Source organism: Carassius auratus, chromosome 37, assembly GCF_003368295.1.
Source record: "Carassius auratus strain Wakin chromosome 37, ASM336829v1, whole genome shotgun sequence".
NCBI lineage: Eukaryota > Metazoa > Chordata > Actinopteri > Cypriniformes > Cyprinidae > Carassius > Carassius auratus.
In genome coordinates this window covers 14,568,392-14,587,819 of record NC_039279.1, presented here as the reverse complement: position 1 = coordinate 14,587,819, position 19,428 = coordinate 14,568,392, and the positions used below count along the sequence as shown (strand labels likewise).

Genomic DNA, 19,428 nt, shown 5'->3' with positions numbered 1-19,428 from the left:
CTTACGCAACATGCCCTCAGAATGACACATTATATGACACACATGAGAGCAGAGATAACACACAGGTAAGCCACAGAGGTCTCACTTCCTGCCACACAGCTGCTGCTGATGTGGGGGTGCTTCCTCTGGCATCGCAAGATAGATGACAAAGAGAGAAACAGTAGTATTATGACAGGAAGCAGTGCTTGGGGTGACAGACAGGGTTTTTTTGTGTTGTTCTTTTTAAATGGGAGTCTCAGTGAAGGGTCATTGTATTTTTCTTCTTCTTCCCGTTGGCCTAGACAGGTCAGCAGTTTAGATTTTACCCTGCTGACATTTTAAATGGATGCAACACAAAATGTTTTATCACTGTATTTTCATGTGCCAGAATATGTTTTCGGGAAAACTTCTTATATTTATTTAATAATAATAGGTGAGTGATATGCAGCTATAATGTAGCATTTTTCTGGATAATGAAGGCATATGATGCCAAATAAATCAAATGTTCAAGTATTCACGGCATAAAAACAGCCAACACCACATTATCATTCTTAAAACTCACATTATCGTTCAAAAGTTAAAATGCTGTATAAATATATAAGAAAAAACTATTTTGAACTTTCATACTAATCATTTTATAGTATTTCTGATCAAATAAATGTGAGCAAACATTTAAACACTAGTACTGCACATAGCAGAGAACCTATATGTGAAAGTAATGGCATAAACCCATGCAAATTATTGATTTTAACCATACACAAAAATTTTGCACGATTCACACACCACAGTAAACATTTAGATGTTCATACAGCAGCAGAATTTGGTTGTCAGTTCTGTTTAGAGAGCTAAATACAGTTACGTTCATACATATTTCAAATTTTCAGGAGTCACAAAATTTTTGAGGGGAAGTTCCACATCACTGACAAGCATATGACATACAAATGCAAGCGCAAGCTTCATAGTTTAAACTGTATATTCCTGTTAGCACTTATTTTCCTTGAGTGTGGAAACCCATAGCACTGCACACAATTATTACAGCAGTGTGAAGAGAAGAAATAAAAAGGGCAATGACAATCAAATGAATTCTTGTTTTACAGTATATAGGTTGCAACCTCATTTTCCCATGACTCTATGGAGTTCTTAAGGCTGAGGACTAAACTAAGAAACCAGAATCACAAGCAAGCACCGACACAAATCAAAGGCAAATGTGCAGAGGAGGGTTTAGGTGAAGTCATGTCCCACACCCACCCATCAGCCGGGCTTCATTACTCACAGAGACAGTCCTTTCAGAGCCGCCCCAGGCCATCCCTGTATATGCTGCTGTCTATGATTGCTGCTATTAAGCAGCCAGCTGCGCTGCTGGCAGTGAAAGATGTGTACTGCTCTTAATGTACAAGGAGTCCGTACCACTTCACTCACACTGTCTCTGCACAAAATACACATGGATGTTCCTTTGTCCTCTGCATTGCCAACACACAATCTGACGGGACTGGCAAACTCAATGTCCTGAAAACGTCATATGACACAGACAGACAGACATATGATACTACAGCAGGAGAGAGAGTATTTTCCCCTCAGGCTTATTTTTATAACCTGTCAGAAAGCAACTAAGCAAAGGTCACAAGAAGTGAAGCATCTTTAACCAGCAGCACCACATAAACACAGACAGAACCCAGATAAACAGAAAACGCTGTGGTTTCGGACAGCAAGATTAATTATTATGGAATACTAATAATAATAACAATAATTATTATTAATATTATATTTCTGTCTTACAGATGATGATGATAGTACTCTCATATTATTGTACATTTATTATTATTAATATCTCTAAAACAGAAAAAAAATTAAAAATTATTATGGACTTAATAATTAAATTCATTATTTAACAAAATTCAAGATGAGACCCCACTGCAACAAGTTTAGTTGATACTGGATACAATTAAACAATTTATAATCGATGACTGCTGAGAACTTGTGTTCATTCAAATGGTCTTATGCAAACCAGAAAGTGTATTTCACTAAAAATAGCAAAAGTTCTCTGTTTCTTGCGGCAAACATTTTTTATAGAGAAATGATCAGTAAGGACTATAGTGACCACATGGTAAACATTCTCTAGGTGTTAGCTGATCTGATGCTATGCCACATAAGAAACACTAAACCAATTATCAGCGCAACAGCTGTTCGGCAAGATCACAAAAAACTAAAAATAACAATGTGTGTTATACAATATCCATTTCACCATCTGAACTACCAAACCTTTGCTCTTTAATCAGCGTTTACAGTTAAGATTATAAGGAGAACTCATATTACTCGCTGCACTGTCCAACAGCAGAAAACAGAAAGGGAAGAAAAGGTTTTTGTGTGTAAGGCCTCTAACACACTCTTTTCACATCATAATAATCAAGCCAAAACATTGTAGCCAAACCATTTATTAAAGTCACTCATGTGGGCTGATGAAAATAATGGGTTTGAAGATTATAATCCACAGCGTTGTTCCTTCTACGGAGTGACTTCATCCCTAGTACACAATAAACGCAGACAGCTTTCACTAAACAAGACAGCGGGGCATGGGTCTATGCATTTATCAGCAGTAAAGATCGCCCTTGAGGCTACGTGGCAAGCAGGGCTAAACACAATTAAGCCATCAGAGAGTTGGCCAAATAAGCGTCGATGTGTAAAATATAGCGCTGGACAAAGGAGATTTACAGCACGTTGTAAATGCATGACGGCCTTGTGAAGCATGTGCAGGAGGAGCTGTGACAATGGAAGAACGAGCATCCACAGTCATCTCTAATAATCAGACAGGAAGTCAGACAGTTGCACCACATCTGTAACAATGTGAACTCATCTCAAACAAACAACCAACAGGCACACAAATAAATTGTCTTTTGAATGGTGGTGGATATACCAAAAGTTAATAATATCACAAACAATTACGATTCAACAATTAAAAATTATTCATGAGTTTGAACATGATTTGAGATGTTTTGGCTAAAGAAACACAAATCATACACAAATGGGACTTTGCTGCATGTTTCTTGTTGCATTCAATTGGGAATAGCTGTACAATCCAATGATGTGCAGGAAACACAGAAAAAAAAACACGCCCAGGTCATATTCAGCTAAAAGATCCAGTGCTCCAATCTGAACACAGGAGAAAACAATCAGCTTGCTCAGGCTGGAGCACATATATCAACAGACCTTCAGAGAAAGGCCAAAGTGTGCAGCAAAAACAGAGAGAGAGAGAGAGAGAGGAAGTGCTGAGTAAGGGGATTTGGTTGCAGTAAACTCTCTTCCAATGGCAGCCATAAATAATGGAGCTGTGAAGGCAACTGTGTGTGAGCTAGGACACAAGAAACTTAAAAGAGGGTAAGACGACAGCAAAATAACAGCTTTCAAAGAAGATCAGAGAATAACACAATTAAGCAAGGCTAGTGGGTTAATTGCTGTTTGGTCAGGCGTTGAGTAAAGTAATTAAGTTGTTATTAAGCTATTTGACAACTGTAAAAACCCATCAGAGCCAGAAGAGTGTAAAGTGTAAAGAATGGAGGAAAAAATATTTCCTGGTTTTAAAAAGCAACACAAAAAGAATGGAGAATTCTAATTCACAATGACAGTGCGTGGTTTTTCTGAACATCGGCATGGTCAACATACTTGAGTGTAGTATACTGACTACATCATTATTATCTCTCTCCAGTTAAATCACTCAGAAAATAAAGGTTGAATCACAAATTTTGTGTAATAATCCATCCAAAGACAGATAATGTAATTATAAACATGTGGTTCCAGTCATCCTAAATATGGTAATAGCTACGACCTAGTTTACCTGAACACTGTTTACTGTACCTGTCAAAGTTTGGAATCATTAAGACTTTTTAATGTTTTAATGTTGAAAAAAGTCTCTTATGCTCATTTTAGCTGCAGTTATTTGACTGAATTTTCAAAATATTATATTATTAAATATATTATTATTAAAATAACTGTTTCAATATATTTTAAAATGTAATTTATTTCTATTAGGGATGCTCATTTTAACTAGTTAACCCCTTACTAGTAACCCCCCTTTTTTGGCATGGAGACCGAAATTACATACCCAAAATAAAAAGGTTTCTGCTCATGAATCTTTCTGACTAGATACATAATCAACCTTTGTTCACAAAGCTGACACTTTAAAGTTTACTGTTCAGGAATCAGAATCACTCAGACTGTTATGATAATAGAGATATATAAGCTCAAACATAAAAACAAAAATAAAAATATTAAAAACATATGTTTTAAATGTATTTAAAAAAATGTTGATGTAGGAAATGAGTTTGAAAACACAGTGTAGCTAAGGCCACAAGTCTTCCAAGACTTCATAAAAAATTTCATAATCGAATCTGTAAAACTGTGAATTTTATGAAATATTTTCTAAGGCCATGTCATGTGTGTTTTTAGAGAAGGCTAATCAGATTGATTTATGGCCCTTGTCATCTCTGTAAGATCTCACATGTAAACTTTCCTGTGCTCTTTGTGTATGTTTCACTGTTGAAAACTGCCCGAATCATGATTGTATTGTTCTCACCAAACGGTTCTTTCACACCTCCGCCAAGTATGACACATTATCCGCATTATTCTTTTATCATTATTCTTTTGTTTTTATTCCACCTTTATTAGCCTTGATTGTGGTTTTTCAGGCTTTACAAAGCAACAAAACAGCGATCTCACTTAAGTCTCTCTTTGCATTTAGCCCTTATTTATCAAAAGTCTTACTATAAAAATACAACAAAACATTTTCTTACGACCTTACGTGAATTATTGAGACAAAAATGCATTATGAAGAAGAAAAGCACCTGCTATTAGTAGCATTGGTGCTAACGTTAGCATCAAGCTACATCTGACAATTTATGAAATTATTAGTACACTTTTACTCAAAACTCACTTTAAACCCCGATCGAGTGTTTATAATAACTTCCTTTAGCGATCAGGGGTGGAATTTGGTCGTTTACTGTTGTAAAAATATGTTATTTGTAGCCTTTTTCATCGCTGCACAAGTTAGCATTTCCGATGTACATTTTCGATTTTTTTTTTTATAAAAACGCCCCAGATCTCAAGAAATTCTGATAACAAGCTTTACTATCGTAATCGCGGGTTTATTATTCGGATATTTTGTGTGTACAGAGGTGTTTCAGTGTTGTTTTGGCCAGATAACTACCAGGAAGTGTGCAGGAAGCATGTGACACGATGGGGCGGTGTCCAGATATGAAACTCTAAGATTGATGTTTGAAAGACCCAATCAGAGTCTGAGTCACACACCGCACGAGCTGTGACTACTGCACGCACACAGAGATCGCTGGGAGAGGCTGTTTATCATCTGATCGCGTAAATCCGTGGAAAATGAATAGAAATGACGATTCTGTCTGAAGAAATATGAAGTAAACATCAGTAAATATATCCATATATCTCCGCAGATATGCATCTTTGGTCTGTAAATCCTTATTGACGCTGTTCAGTGAGTCTATGTGAACACAAATAAACCGCTCTTGACGTGAATGAATATGAGTGAGTTGTGAATTTCTATTCAAAATGTGGCATAATACGGATTTATTATTTTGCACTCCTGACATAAATCACTAAATATCTGTCACTGCAACAATGTTTAATCAAAATATTGGTCAAATATCGAAGCTTGAGTCTTTAAACTTTCCATTGATGCACAGTTTGTCCAGATGAAGTAAGACAGTGATGTTTAATGTGCTGTGAAAGTGAAACAATAATAAACTGGGGCCGTCAGCGATGTTTGCACGCAAAGGGGTTAACCGACTATAAGAATTTTTACCAATTAATACAATCAGTTAAACAGTTTAAAAAGTCTTTTTTTTCTGTAAAATATCAAAGTATTTTAAAAGGTTTGCTGCATGGTTAAAATACGCTATGCGTGTAAAACAAAAATTGTGTTTCTTATATATATATATATATATTAGAAACACAATTTATATATATATACTAATATATATATATATATATATACTAATATATAATTTATATAACAACTAATATATATATATATATAAACATAAGTCACATATAAGTAAGATTTTATTATTTAATTCAGAATTAGGCCTAATGCCGATGCGAAAGGTTTACAAACATTATAACAAACACTGTAAACATAGCTAGGCTATTTTAGTTCTCCTCGCTCCACAACCAAACATTTAACAGTTTAACAATTTAACAGTAGCCTATTTAGAAAAGAACAAGAATTAAAAATATAAGAAGATATAAATGACAAATTAATTTAGGCTAAAGCGAACCTGAAACTAACATTGGGTTTCTCATTCGACACAAAATCAAATTTTCTGTATTTGCAATGTATTTGAATGCTAAAATATTATTTACTATGTACCTCACTCGCATTCCAATATCCATATGAAACAAAAGGTTTTACATGACATCATGGCAGTACGGTGATAACGCTTAGTGGCACACATTTTACTACATATTTAAACTGAGCATTGTGTTTTCTTCCATATGTCTGACTGACTGTATTTTATTATGATAATGAACAGGCTGCATTGTCAAGGTAGTAATCTTAACCGTGTGCGCGCATGTGGCGCAAGAGCAATCACTCTAATTTGTTTTCTTCTCACAGTGGAAGCAACTACTCCTTTTAGTCATAAAGATCATCAGCATTGTAAAAGGTTTGCTTTTATTTATGTACATTCACAATAAAACAAATCTTTGTGGTTTTGTAAAATAGGCCTAAAGAAAAATAGGATTTCTAATTTCTGCTGTCTGTTTCCTTTTGTGCAGCACAAAATGAACCAAAACTCTGCATACTAGGGGACTTGTTTTCTTTAGTTTTCTTAAATAAGTAAAAATGTCTTGTATAGGCATGTTTATTTGTCAACACACTTAAGCTTAGACTAAATTCACAATATAACAACCTCTTGTACCTTATACCTTAATTAAAATCCATTTAAAAAACAGCAGGAATCGAATAGATGCTTATGTTTTTAAAATACTATAAGGGAAAAAAACACAAATGCCTAGCAAATGTCATGCATATGAAAAACTTCCTGGTTGCTCAGCAAGGGGCTCACAAGTTTTCAGTGTGACATTTGCTGGGTCGTCTGTCTGTGCATGTGTGGGCGCTATGACAACCGTCCTGTGTGCCATACTAGGTATTCTCTTTGAACTCTTTTATCGTGTGTGCCTGGCCCAGATGGCGCTGTACTGCTGCTCACGTTACATAATCAAACAGAGTGAGCCATGAAACATTTACAATTCTTCCTCACTGCCTTTCCGTCTCTTATAAAGGATGTCAAACCCTCTGTTATTTTCCTTCTAAACAAATAATGATCTTATTGTCAGATGTGAGCCATTGATCTGAGAGACATCCAAACCCCAAATCATCTCAGCAACATAAAAGATCCTGTCGTATTGCCTCCGCAGAGCTATTGTTCCACTTTAAATACTCCACAGCTGCAGCTCAACGCACAGCGCATCTCTGACTCAAAGATCTTGGTAGGAATGACTCACCAGAGCTGGCCACTGGATCTGCTTGGCTTTTGTTCCCTGCAGCTGGGCACCCTCCTTCCTTTTGGCCCAAACCAGCTGATGTTCCAGCAGAAAGATCTGGAAGTCTTCGTTCACCTTGACCCACTCACGCTTATCCCACTCAAGATCATCAAACTCAACGTACACCTGCAGAAAGAGCAAAGAAAAGGGGTCACGTTATGAGCACTCATCGTGTAGAGCCCACGTTAACCTCAAGCTATACAAAGGGTGTGGGAAAAGTGTTGATGTGGAACACGTGATTCATATCAAAGTTACCCACTGCACTGAACTTTAATGAGTGAAGCGTCAAGATCCAGCATTAGCCCCGGGTAAGTGTTGTGCCAGATCAAGCTTTGTACAACATGTAGTAATTGATATACAATTTCAGCTTTGATGTTGTTTGCTGAATAAATTCTGAAGCACAACTAATATTTCCCAGACAATTTGCATGAATAAATTCAGAATTGACAAAATTAGTATTCTAATAAATAAGGTTGTTACAATACCAAAATTTTAGACAGCAGTAAAAAAAAAAAAATTCCAACTGCTTACACATTAATGCCGGTTCATTAGGGGAGGGTTTCCCAAATGAGACATCACAACTGTATGGGGTTCAAGATCTGATTAAAAATGGATTAAATAATTATATAGAATGTAAAATAAAAAAAATTAGTAGGCTCCACAATGATCATGTAGCTTAGTGTAATTTTCAAAGCAGTGGCTGCAATTTAATTAAAGAACTGTTTAGCTTGATGTGCTGCGTTTCAGAGAGAAGTGCACCACTGTGTTCATCTACTGAATTTGAAATGCAGTGAATTCCATCTCTGCATGTGCTGAGAGCTTAATGTACAACATGTGCTGGGTTTACTTTATTTACACATTAACATTTTTAGAATTAAAACATAATGATTAAATAATAAGAATTTCTAAAACTCCAGTGTAAAAGTAATGTGACTGAGACACAATCATAACTACAATGTTTAAGTCTACTTTAAAGTCAAGGTATAAATAAAAAACTTACTAAAAACATATTTTTTGTAATCTATTAACCTGCATCTAATTTGACCATTAACCGATACAGATAACCAAGAATATGTGAATAGGCCATACAATTATTGAAATATTAACTTTAAATCTCACTGGGTATTTGGTGTTAAAACAACAATTACAGTTAACACTTGAGTAATTTTCAGTGTAATTTCACAGCAATAAAACCTCAGTGACCTTAAATGACCTCATTTTGGTTTGATTTCATGGACAGACGTGGTCACTGCAGACCAACTGAATGTCCAGCCTTTCTCACAGTCACAGGACTAAAACCTCATCTCGGTCCCATTCTTGTCCTCAACTGTGAAACAACCCATGGTCATTTGATTCAAAGCAGAGCTGGTGTGCAGGACTTTTGTGTGTCTGTGAGACAAGAGGGAGAACATGTTTGAGCTGCTGGATGTTTTCAACATACGCAGCATGTCATAACAACATGTTTCAGGCCTGTCAAAGTCTCCTCTTTCCCCAATAGCTCCTGCACACAACAACGTCCATCAGTTGACAAATACAAACCTGCGCTCAACATTTTTACAATGTGTACAGAAAGTGCCCAGCTAATGATTTGAAACACACAGATCTAGTGCTGAGAGCTGTGGGAATCATCAGCGTGAGTGAGTCAGCCGAGAACACATTGCACAACCCCAGTGCTGAGCAACGTGCAGTAACAGGAGCTGGTTTCATAATGTGGATTCATACCAGAAATGATTCACTGACTCTGCCTCTTGTGGTTTTCTCACCATGACTAGGGTTGTGAGGATCTAATGAGTGTTTAGAAGAGTGAAAAACAGACCTGTCAGGACAGATTTCACATCTGGACCCCTCTGTTATGTGTAGGCTAAGCTAAAGGAAAAAGCCAATTCTAAAGCACTGCTTGAAGCAATGTCCTATCCCACTACCCCTATCAACAATAATAACACAGTGCTGTTTTATAGAGTAACCCAACAACCAATGAATGAATGAAAACAAAACAATTTATCACTAAAACAAAGTGAATGGAGCTTGCATTTTTTTGTCTGCCGCTCTAATGATCATAAAAAAAAATGTTTATAGTTATAGTTATCGTGCTTGGTGCAAACATCCATATACCGGCTCCAAGTCAGACACCCTCCTACAATGCAGGTCTAAGGAATCAGATAAATTATTATCACACCTCTACTCAACAAGACAAACAATTTGAACTATCATTTAAAGCTGCACCAATATTAAAATCAATTTAAAGCCATAAACCATTTCATCAACAATAAATTAAAAATAAAATAACTAAAGACTAAAATCAGCCATTTTAAATGCTACTTTTTAATTAAGTCCATATTTGAAAAAAAAAAAAAAAAAAAAAAAAAAAGCTTTGAGCAGTAGATCAAAAAAGTAATGTAAAATGTCGAAAATAAATAAATGAGTGACAAAACATCCACAATTAAATATCTATTATCGCAAAAACAGTCCAAAGCCCGAGTATAAGCAATAGCAATAGTGATGATCAGTCAAATATAATCTTTTTTTATTTGGGTTTCTGATGAATATCATAACCTCAAGATAATTATCTCATATTGTGTAAATCTGCTGACTGCTGCTTCAGGATTAGGGATGTCAACGATTAATCGATGATCGATTAATTGTCGATAAAAGATGCAATCGATTAAGGCTATCGATGGTCGGTTAACCGATTCAATGTTGGGCTGCGTGCGGCTCATGCGCACTCAACACGTGCGAGCGGCTGTGAGTGACGGTGACGATATATAAAAGCATCATCATTCATTCACAATGTACAAATTAAGCTTTTAATGTGATTTAAACTTTAAAGTACATTAAAATAGAAACAACATAAAAGTTCTTCAACATTAAATGCAATAGAAATGTAGTTACTAATCATTTCATCAGATAACTGTTTTATATCGTGTGCTTTGCAGGGCTGCGGGACACAGTGACAGGACAGGTAGTCTATTCATTCCTACAACTTGTTAATTCATTCCTACGAATTATTAATGTGGCAATTGTCCATGTTTCATTAATTTTGTTCCCTAAATAACCCATGATTTAAGTGAAATAAGGGAACAAATGAATAAATCGAACGAATTCTTAATTCATGAAATCTTTAATTTCCCTTCCCATGTTTACCACAGTAAGAGATGCGAAAACAGTTATTAAAAGCGAAAGATAATAAAATAAACCTGGGAAATTAGAGGGTTAGACTATGAAGATTTAGGAAAAGAAACAATGCCTAAATATACTGAATTTGTGGAAATTCGTGACCAACCGGCAAACCAGAACAAAGCCGCGTAAATGAAGACTATGGGGTCCAAAAGCATGGTCGCGATGTAACATTTTCCAGTTAACCTATTATTCCTCTAATAAACAAAGCTTTTATACCACACTTGTCATAATCAGATCTTATCATTTCTAAATAAATAATTGCTGGATTCAAAACAGCGATTAATAGGCGCTGTGACCGACACATTCCTGGAGCATTCAGTTTAAATAGACCGTAGTATACCGGTCCACTCTGCTGTTATGCCAAGGACGTTTTTGCTCATATGAAGAGGATCATCTTTTCCGTCTATATGCGAATGCGTGTTAAGTACAAGCCTAGTTTACATTATAAATAATAGTTTAACATTCAAATACATTGCGAATATGGAAACATTTCGATTTGTGCCGAATGAGACATGAGCAATAACCTCCAAATAAATCTAGCGAAGCCGTGCTCGCTCATCCTCGTCTGCACGCATGCACTGTCACGATCTAATGCGCTGTATGCCGGATTTTTAAAAATCTGGCATTTTCTAGGACAGAATCCAGCAGGATCAAATTAATGTGAGCAACTGTGTTTTGGTGCAGCAGCGCCGATGTAGTTCACTTAATGTGCAGCGCAGTCACACGCGATCCACATTTCGGATAATTTTATACAATAATGTCAGTTGAAAACATCGCAATTGTGCTTTAAAATACAACAACGAGCACCACAAAACCATTTAAAGATGCGCGTTCAGCGTTCTCCGTGCGGGATTGGAAACTGTCAACAAAGTAAAATGACCTCAAAAGTATGGCGCGCTCTCTTCATTTTATCAAATGATCATAATCGCATCTATTCATTTTATAATCCTGCTACTAGCATTTTATTCAGACTAAAACCTCTTTAATTCAAGTGAGAAAGCGTTTTGTGTGTGTGTGTGGCTTTTGCACATCCTGTCATACCGCTGACTGTGTGCCTGCAATAGACGCATTTTGCAGTATTATGGTTAACGATTAATCGATTAATTGATCGTTAATTTAAACGACGATCGATCATGGAAATAATCGAAATTTGACATCCCTATTCAGGATATAGACATTTTAGACAGTTTTCTGGGTAAAATGTAAATGTGTACTGCTGGCATGCCAATTCCCATCCCAGCTATTCTTTTTCACCATTTTAGGTGTTTTAGTTGGTCATATGACCACAGCAGAGCACAGCACGTGACCTTCCATAACACCCACATTAACAGAAAAAACAGACAGACACTCCCACCTCAGTATCTGTACATCTGGATCAGAACTTGAAATGACAGATGTTGCAACCTCTTAAAAAAAATTTATTGGCATCTATGGTTCCATGAACAATTTTTAACATCCAAGGAAACTCTGCATTCAGCAAAAAGTTCTTTATAGTTAAAAACACAAAGTGGTTCTTCTATGCCCTTGCTGTGAAAACCCCCTTTTGCCTTATTTTTAATATGTAACGTCAACATTGCAACCTATTCATTAAAAGTCACATTTCTTATTGCTACTTATCTCCCCACCTCCAAAATGACCAATGTAAACATTTGAAGTCTGTGAAGCCCAAAAATGGCTAGTCAGCTTACTAAATTTTTAAACACCACCTCTGTGTGTGTGTGTGTGTGTGTGTGTGTGTGTGTGTGTGTGTGTGTGTGTGTGTGTGTGTGTGTGTGTGTGTAGGCATGTAAAGTCCAGCCTTCGTTCCTGTAGTGACACACGTGACCGAGGCTTCTCCTCTCCCCTCCCCCCGTCTTGCTGACCCCTCCCTCCCATAATCCCCTTCACAGCAGGGATTATGGAGGATGGCTTCCCTCATTCGCCCTCTCACTGTTTTAGAATGAAACATTAACTTCATATTGTGTTTCTGCTGAAGCAACCCTCTGAGTCTCTGCTGCTGGCTAGATGAAAAATTCACTCTCATTAAAAATTGACATGGGGCAGAGAGCCAGAATGAGTGTGTGTGTAGGGCACAGTTACTTCTTATGCTGGTTATTCAGACAGTGACCTGCAGGCCTGAGGTTCTGGTATCAGTGAGAGGCTGGCATACACCACTGCCACAAATAGTCATCAGTAATTAGGCCTGCATATTTCATTGCAATGAAAGCAAAATCCCAACAAGTATGGCAAGTGCAATTATCAACAAAAAAGGCTCTAATTTTATTAAATAAATATAGACTGTGTGTTTCAGAGTAAAGTGAGACACTGTTTATTGAGGTGCATACAGCTCATGATCCAGTGTTTTCAGCATGTACATGTTTCACTGTACAAAATCAGGCATAAGCCACAGACAAACTAAAGGGATGCAGCAGATGACTGGAAGAATGAGAAGGTTTCTGGACAGAAGTACAGTACACAGACAGATGGTATGGTTCTGGCCCTTCAGCAGGGTGGAAGCCGCCTCACTAACAGTGACTAAGTTATTCAGATTGATTACCAACCTGAACAGAAAGGAAGCCTCATGTGCAAGATTAAAGAACAAATCAAACCTCCCTGCATGCAAGACTAGACTAGTATTACAAATCTCATCATGTCATGCTATTATTCTGAGTCTGTGTATGCATGTGTATGAATGTTTGTGTAGCAGAAAGTGGATCAGAGCAGGTTATTCTGTCCTTTCTCCATAAATTCCTGTTCCTGGTCATGTATGCACTGATGATTCTGTGCCAAAATATACAGACGTTTCACAATATTTTAATGACTTCAACTAAGAAACTAGAGTTTACATTTATTATCAGGGCTTGACATTAAGCTTTATGAGCTTGTCCTTTGGACAAGTAAATCCATCATTCACTTGTCCGAGTAAAGTTACTTGTTTTTTTTTAGCTATTTTGGCACAAATGTAATTTATTCTGAATCAGCCTCATCAGTGCTCTATCAGGGATTATTTTAATCAGCATATTTTTTATATTTGCCTTAAATTGATTGCTGTTGCACTTTTTAACTTTACGATTTTCCTAAATTGATTAAATGTATGTCTCCATTTACGTTGATTCTTACATGTGATCAATATGTAAGAATTATAATTCTTAAGTTATAATAATAAGACACTATGGTTGTTACTATTCAAATGAAATCCGTATCAACAAACTCCATCTGTCCAAATGCATAAATAATGTTGTTAGATTAATGTTTTACTTTTTGTCATACAAATATGATATGTTGGAAAAATGCAATGATACTTTTAAATATGCAATTAAACCACGAGTAGGTGGTGGCAAGTTTCTGTCTTAATGAGTGAATCACTGATTCAACCGATTTGTTCAAACGGCTGATTCATTCAATAAATGAAGCAAGTAACCCTTTTTATAAATCACTGAATCATTGACTAGTTCAAGAATGAATCATTTAGTAATGAAAGACTGTTCTGTGTTGCTCGGAGTTGCATGAATGTGCTGCTGTGGCTTCCCTTAAAACTTTTTTTTTTTTTTTTTGCGAAAGGGAGCGAAAATGATCAATAATGTGTCTAAAATGTAAGTCACTTAATATTACTTGTTTATTTAACTTAAGTTATATAAAATCAATATCACATTTGCAATCTAGCTGAAAGTCAGGAAAACATCACTCCTGGTCATGTGATGTTGCATATATTATATAGAATATTTAGATTTTTCCTACAGCAGTATTGTTCATTTTTGTTTCTCCGTGTGTGCTGATGCGCTCATAGTGTTGATTTCTCTGTGAGTCAGACAGGCTGCACGAGCCTCAACTGAAGTGACCATGACACGGCAATACATTATCTGTTATTAGTCACTGTTTACACTGAAAGTAATAAAATCAGAATCTTTCTCTTCAGTTTCGGTGCTGCCCTAGTTATTGTTTGTTATTAAAATTTTGATCAGGTTACTTGTCCGGTCGCGCAAGTAAAATTCTCTTTCACTTGCTCCTTCACAAAATCCACTTGCCTGGGACAAGCATTAATGTCGAGCCCTGATTATATTTCTTAAAAATAATACTTTTAAAAATGTAATAATTTTTCTTTCTTTACAATGCTACTGAATATAGTTGACACAGTCTATATCCAAAAATAACAAAAAGCACCATTAAAAAGTTGTACATAAATATTTCAAGTTTTCTGAAGCCATATAATAACTTTGAGTCAGTTCCTGATTAATCTTTTGGAGTTTGAGAAGAAACCATTCTCAATCTGGTCAGGGTCATGATAATATAGGATGACATCTTCATAAGTAACTATTTCTTTCATTTCAGTTCCAGGAAGTGAATACTTTTAGGCCGACAAACACATGACTTAACCATCACAGTTGTGCAGCAAATCCTGAAAGATACCAGAGCTTTTTTACATTCCACCCCATCTGTTTAACTACAGATGAAAAGGGGCAATGTAAAGATGAAAGCACAAGGATAACGGCAGTGAAATCTGATGCGGGATCAGATTTGATCTGGGATCAGGTTTACTTATCTCTGCTAAACGAATAACTCCCTTTTCACAAGAGAAGTGTGAGGAAGAGCACTCTCACTATAAAGACTGATCAAAACACATATGAGGACACACTAAAGCAATAGACTCATTAGAATTCCCATGCACAGTCTATGAAAGCAGGATGGGTTAACCTTGGATAACCAGCAGAACAAAAGCAGGAAGGATCTGGAAACACTGAGTACAGATGACACCTCCCCGTCTCGTATACAGATGGAGGAAGCCACCACACGTGCCTCTTCCATGGCCTACAGAACTGATCAGATGTCAGGCTCTGCATTTAATCTGATTATGGATTCAGTGCCAGCTGTACAAGCAGAGCAGGGATAACGGAGGGTTAACTCAGTATGCAGAACTCACAGACAAAGCAAGACTGGGGGGGGGGGGGTGACTCCAAATTCATGCAGGCAGCAGGGGTGTTATATAACTGCATTCAGTCAGACACTGGAGGAGATGAGAGCTGCCTGCCTGGGTGCTGAACCCTGCACCACTAGATTAGGGTCTGGAAAAGCAGTTAGGCTGGGCCAGGCAAGTCTTATGTAAGACTATGGAAATGCCCAAAAATGGAAAATAACGAGGCTGAAAAATTGCTTGTTGCTAAACAAGTGTTGGAATGTGGCCATCTGAGTTGTTGAGAGTGTTGTGTAGCAGAAGCAAACCCCTGATGAATAAACCGACTGTATTTTAAGGGAAAAAAGTCGCACATGACTATAGAAGTCACATTGGGTAAAAATGGCATTGCTGAGAGAAAAAGTTGCATCGATGTAAGTCACATTTTATTATTATGTTTAGTAATAATTTAAAATACTGGACAATAAAGTGTTTACAAACACTATTAACATTTTAGTTCCCTTCACTCCACGAAAAAATTCAAATGTAAAGTATAAAACAAACATAAATTATAATGGCATTCATTATTAAAAATATATATATATATTATAGCCTAAACAAATGAGGTCAACTACTGAAGGAGATAACAGCCGCAGTGTATTTGAGAGGGGTTTAATGGTTACTGTTAGCATAAAAGGAGTTCAACAGAGCAACAGAGCTATAGCATCAGAAACAATGCTGATGTATGAAAAATGATCTCAGTATTATGCATAATCCATAGGTCTCTATGATAGCTTTGTACAATGAAAGGTTAAATTCCCTGCTGAAGAGAGTGCAATAGGGTTGGAAATTGGGAAAATTGATCAGAACTGAATTATTTTTAAGATTCAGTTCTATCAATAGTTTGAACATCTGTTTCCCTCTGCTGATGTGGACCGAATGTTGTAGTGAAATATGCAGTAGATGTATCAGAGCCACCTGAAACTGTGCCGTTGTCATGACAATCCGTTCATGTTAAATGATCTGTCTGCTGAGCATGAGAATCAACAAACTCATCGTCCCTCATAATTAAAAGTCTCTTTAAAAAGCACTGTTTTTATAATAGCTATATGCCACTTCCTTGCAACGCAAAGATTCACGAGGTATGCCTCAGAAAAAAGAATATAGCAGTTTTAGGTTTAGCAGCAAAGTAGCCAGATGCAATAAATGTGAATGGTTAATAACATTTCCCCCCCAGAAATATTATTATGTATAACACAATTTTATGTATAGAAAATTATGTATAATACAATTTATTTTTGATTGAAGTTTTTTTGTCTGAAATGTAAAATGATGTCATTTCACAAAGTTACAGAGGATGAATGCAATAAGTAGCATTTTACAACCACTGTCCATACTTTCTTCCTGAACATTAAGCTAATGGAATTCATTGATTGCAAACTGCATTGTAACCGCAAGCCTGGGGAATGCACAACAGCACTGCATCTGAAACATGCAGCACTCACATTTATTAAATTAAATCACCGCCTTTTGAAGTTTCATAAATTACATTTCTGGCCTCAAATTTACCATTTTAAAATTGTAATTAAGACTTTCCTTCACCTTAAACGTGACCAAACTTATAAGACAAGGACCCCAAGGAACCCTGAAATTATCAGTCACATCCCTTGTTTTTAATGTCTATTCATTTGCTAAGCAATGTGTCTGATGGAGTCAGGTGGACGTGATCCTAAACCAGTCAATTATACAGAATCATCATACAATTCAACAACAATCAAACGTGTAGTTTTGCGCCTTATTTGTGGAGCAGTTTTGGGAAAATTTATAAATAACTTTTTTTATAAAATCGGTACACCTTAAAACCAGCCCAGTGGTAAAGTCATTGTCCTGGACTGAATGAAGTGAACATGTTGAAGCACATCCATGGATCTCTAAGGCGACTGCTCGCAGGCATACAAAAAACACAACTAATGTGCAGACATTACGATATCTAAGAGCTGGTTGCTATGCAACTAACAGCACATAGGCCAGAATGCTCAGTCTTTATCTTTCTCTCCATTCTGGCTTTCTTTCAAAAGGACTATGTCTGCTCTGAACGCCTGGGGAACGTGGCGAGCTGCTGGATTCACTGTGGGTCAGTGAATTTACTGGACTGGACTCAGAGAGAAGACATGGCTGGGTGGATTCATTAAAGAACTCAACTGAAGTGACCCTGTCCAACAGCAAACTGTCACCGATTCACCTTGTGTATGAGAATCATCCCATCACATGGGAAAAAGGATAGTTCAGCCAAAAATTACAATTATATTTCATATATTCACGCTCATGTGGGACACCTAAAAGACAGGAAGCCAAATGCTGACACAGCACTTCAAAAAATAGTAGTTTCCCAATATTTTCCGCAGCAATAATGTATCGATACACGGTTACAAGTATTTTTATTTTATTACGTTATTTGATGGAATAATAAAATAAATTTCTTTACATCCCACTAGATGGTGGTTGAGATTTTTCTGCTGAGGTCAGCTGGGTCACCTTCTGCATGCAGTAAGTTAATAAAATAAAGATCACGGAAGCATCACGGAAAGCCCCATTCATGTGTAAATCGGCTGTAAGACTGTTTTATTTATTTTAAATTAAAAGTAATTTACTTGCAAATGGCCCAATTGCTGAAGGATCTGCACTAGGGCTGCACGATTAATCGAATGCTATTGTAATGCGCATCTTGTCAGTAAAGCCTGTTCTGTGATTAGTAGTAAATCTCCATCACATGCTTTCAGATGGAGCAGCATTTACTTCACCGAGTTCACTGCCAAGCTACAAAAAATGCGTTCATAATCGCAGACGATATAATCACGCAGTAATAAAATCGAAGAAATCATTCTGTTATTATTTATGAAAGCTGTTTGCGTAGCATCTCAGTGAACTATGGCTCAGTGTAGTAAATGCTGCTTTATCGGAAAGCATGTGCATTATTGAAAAGCACCACATTTAATAATGTTTTTCCTCCTAACATAACATCAGTCGAGTGGCACGTAACATATTTAATAGTATTCTAAGCAGTAATAAAGACTATGTCGATTAGCATTGCATTATTTTATATTTTATTATGATAAAAATTATAATAAGGAGAACCCAGATAAACCATACATTGTCGTAGTCATGTGTTTATTAGTCATGTTGAATCAATGAAAGCAGTTAAATCCTCTGTTTATTCAGCTGCAGCAATAGGCATTTCCTGGATTTCTTCTTCGGAGCACATTTGGAAATTCAGCGCGACAGCACCCTCAGGCCGATTTACTACTGATCATAGGACTGTGCTTCTCTGAATGATATGTATGACAATTGCAGCTTCTGACTAATCGCGATTTATAACCTTTGCAATTTAATTTCAATTCATCGTGGAGCCCATGTCCTAGAACTAGCTGTTTCTGTTTTCTAAAACAGACAATTAATTGCCATAATTACAATTATTTGTTAGACTATCATCAGCCAAATTTCATAACCATGACAGCTCTAGTGGAAGGACACAACTTTCATGTTTCATAAAAAATATCTTAATTTGTGTTTTGAAGATCAACAAAAGTCTCATGGGCCATTTATTGGTAAACCATTTCTCTAAGAGAATACACTAACAACCATAGAGATGCATGTTTTTACAATCAATTGGTGAAAAACTATTTCATATGAAGAATCACCTGTGCTTTTATAATGCAAGTCAATGTGTAGATTACATACGTATACACAGAAAAAGAAAAAACAAGCTCATAACAAAACCAGTGACATTTCAGAGAGCTCACAGAAAGACACTTTCATCAATAAATGACTTCTAAAAGCACGTC

The 19,428-nt window shown here is 36.5% G+C and overlaps 1 protein-coding gene across 3 annotated transcripts in view; it reads right to left on the bottom strand.

The window, feature by feature from the left end:
* Positions 1-19,428, bottom strand: part of jmjd1cb (jumonji domain containing 1Cb) — a 130,856-nt gene that overhangs the window by 66,322 nt on the left and 45,106 nt on the right. For all 3 annotated transcript variants that reach the window (XM_026223003.1, XM_026223004.1, XM_026223005.1), the window contains exon 2: positions 7,504-7,668. In XM_026223003.1, the coding sequence (XP_026078788.1) occupies positions 7,504-7,668 (165 nt within the window). The remainder of the gene's footprint in view (positions 1-7,503; positions 7,669-19,428) is intronic.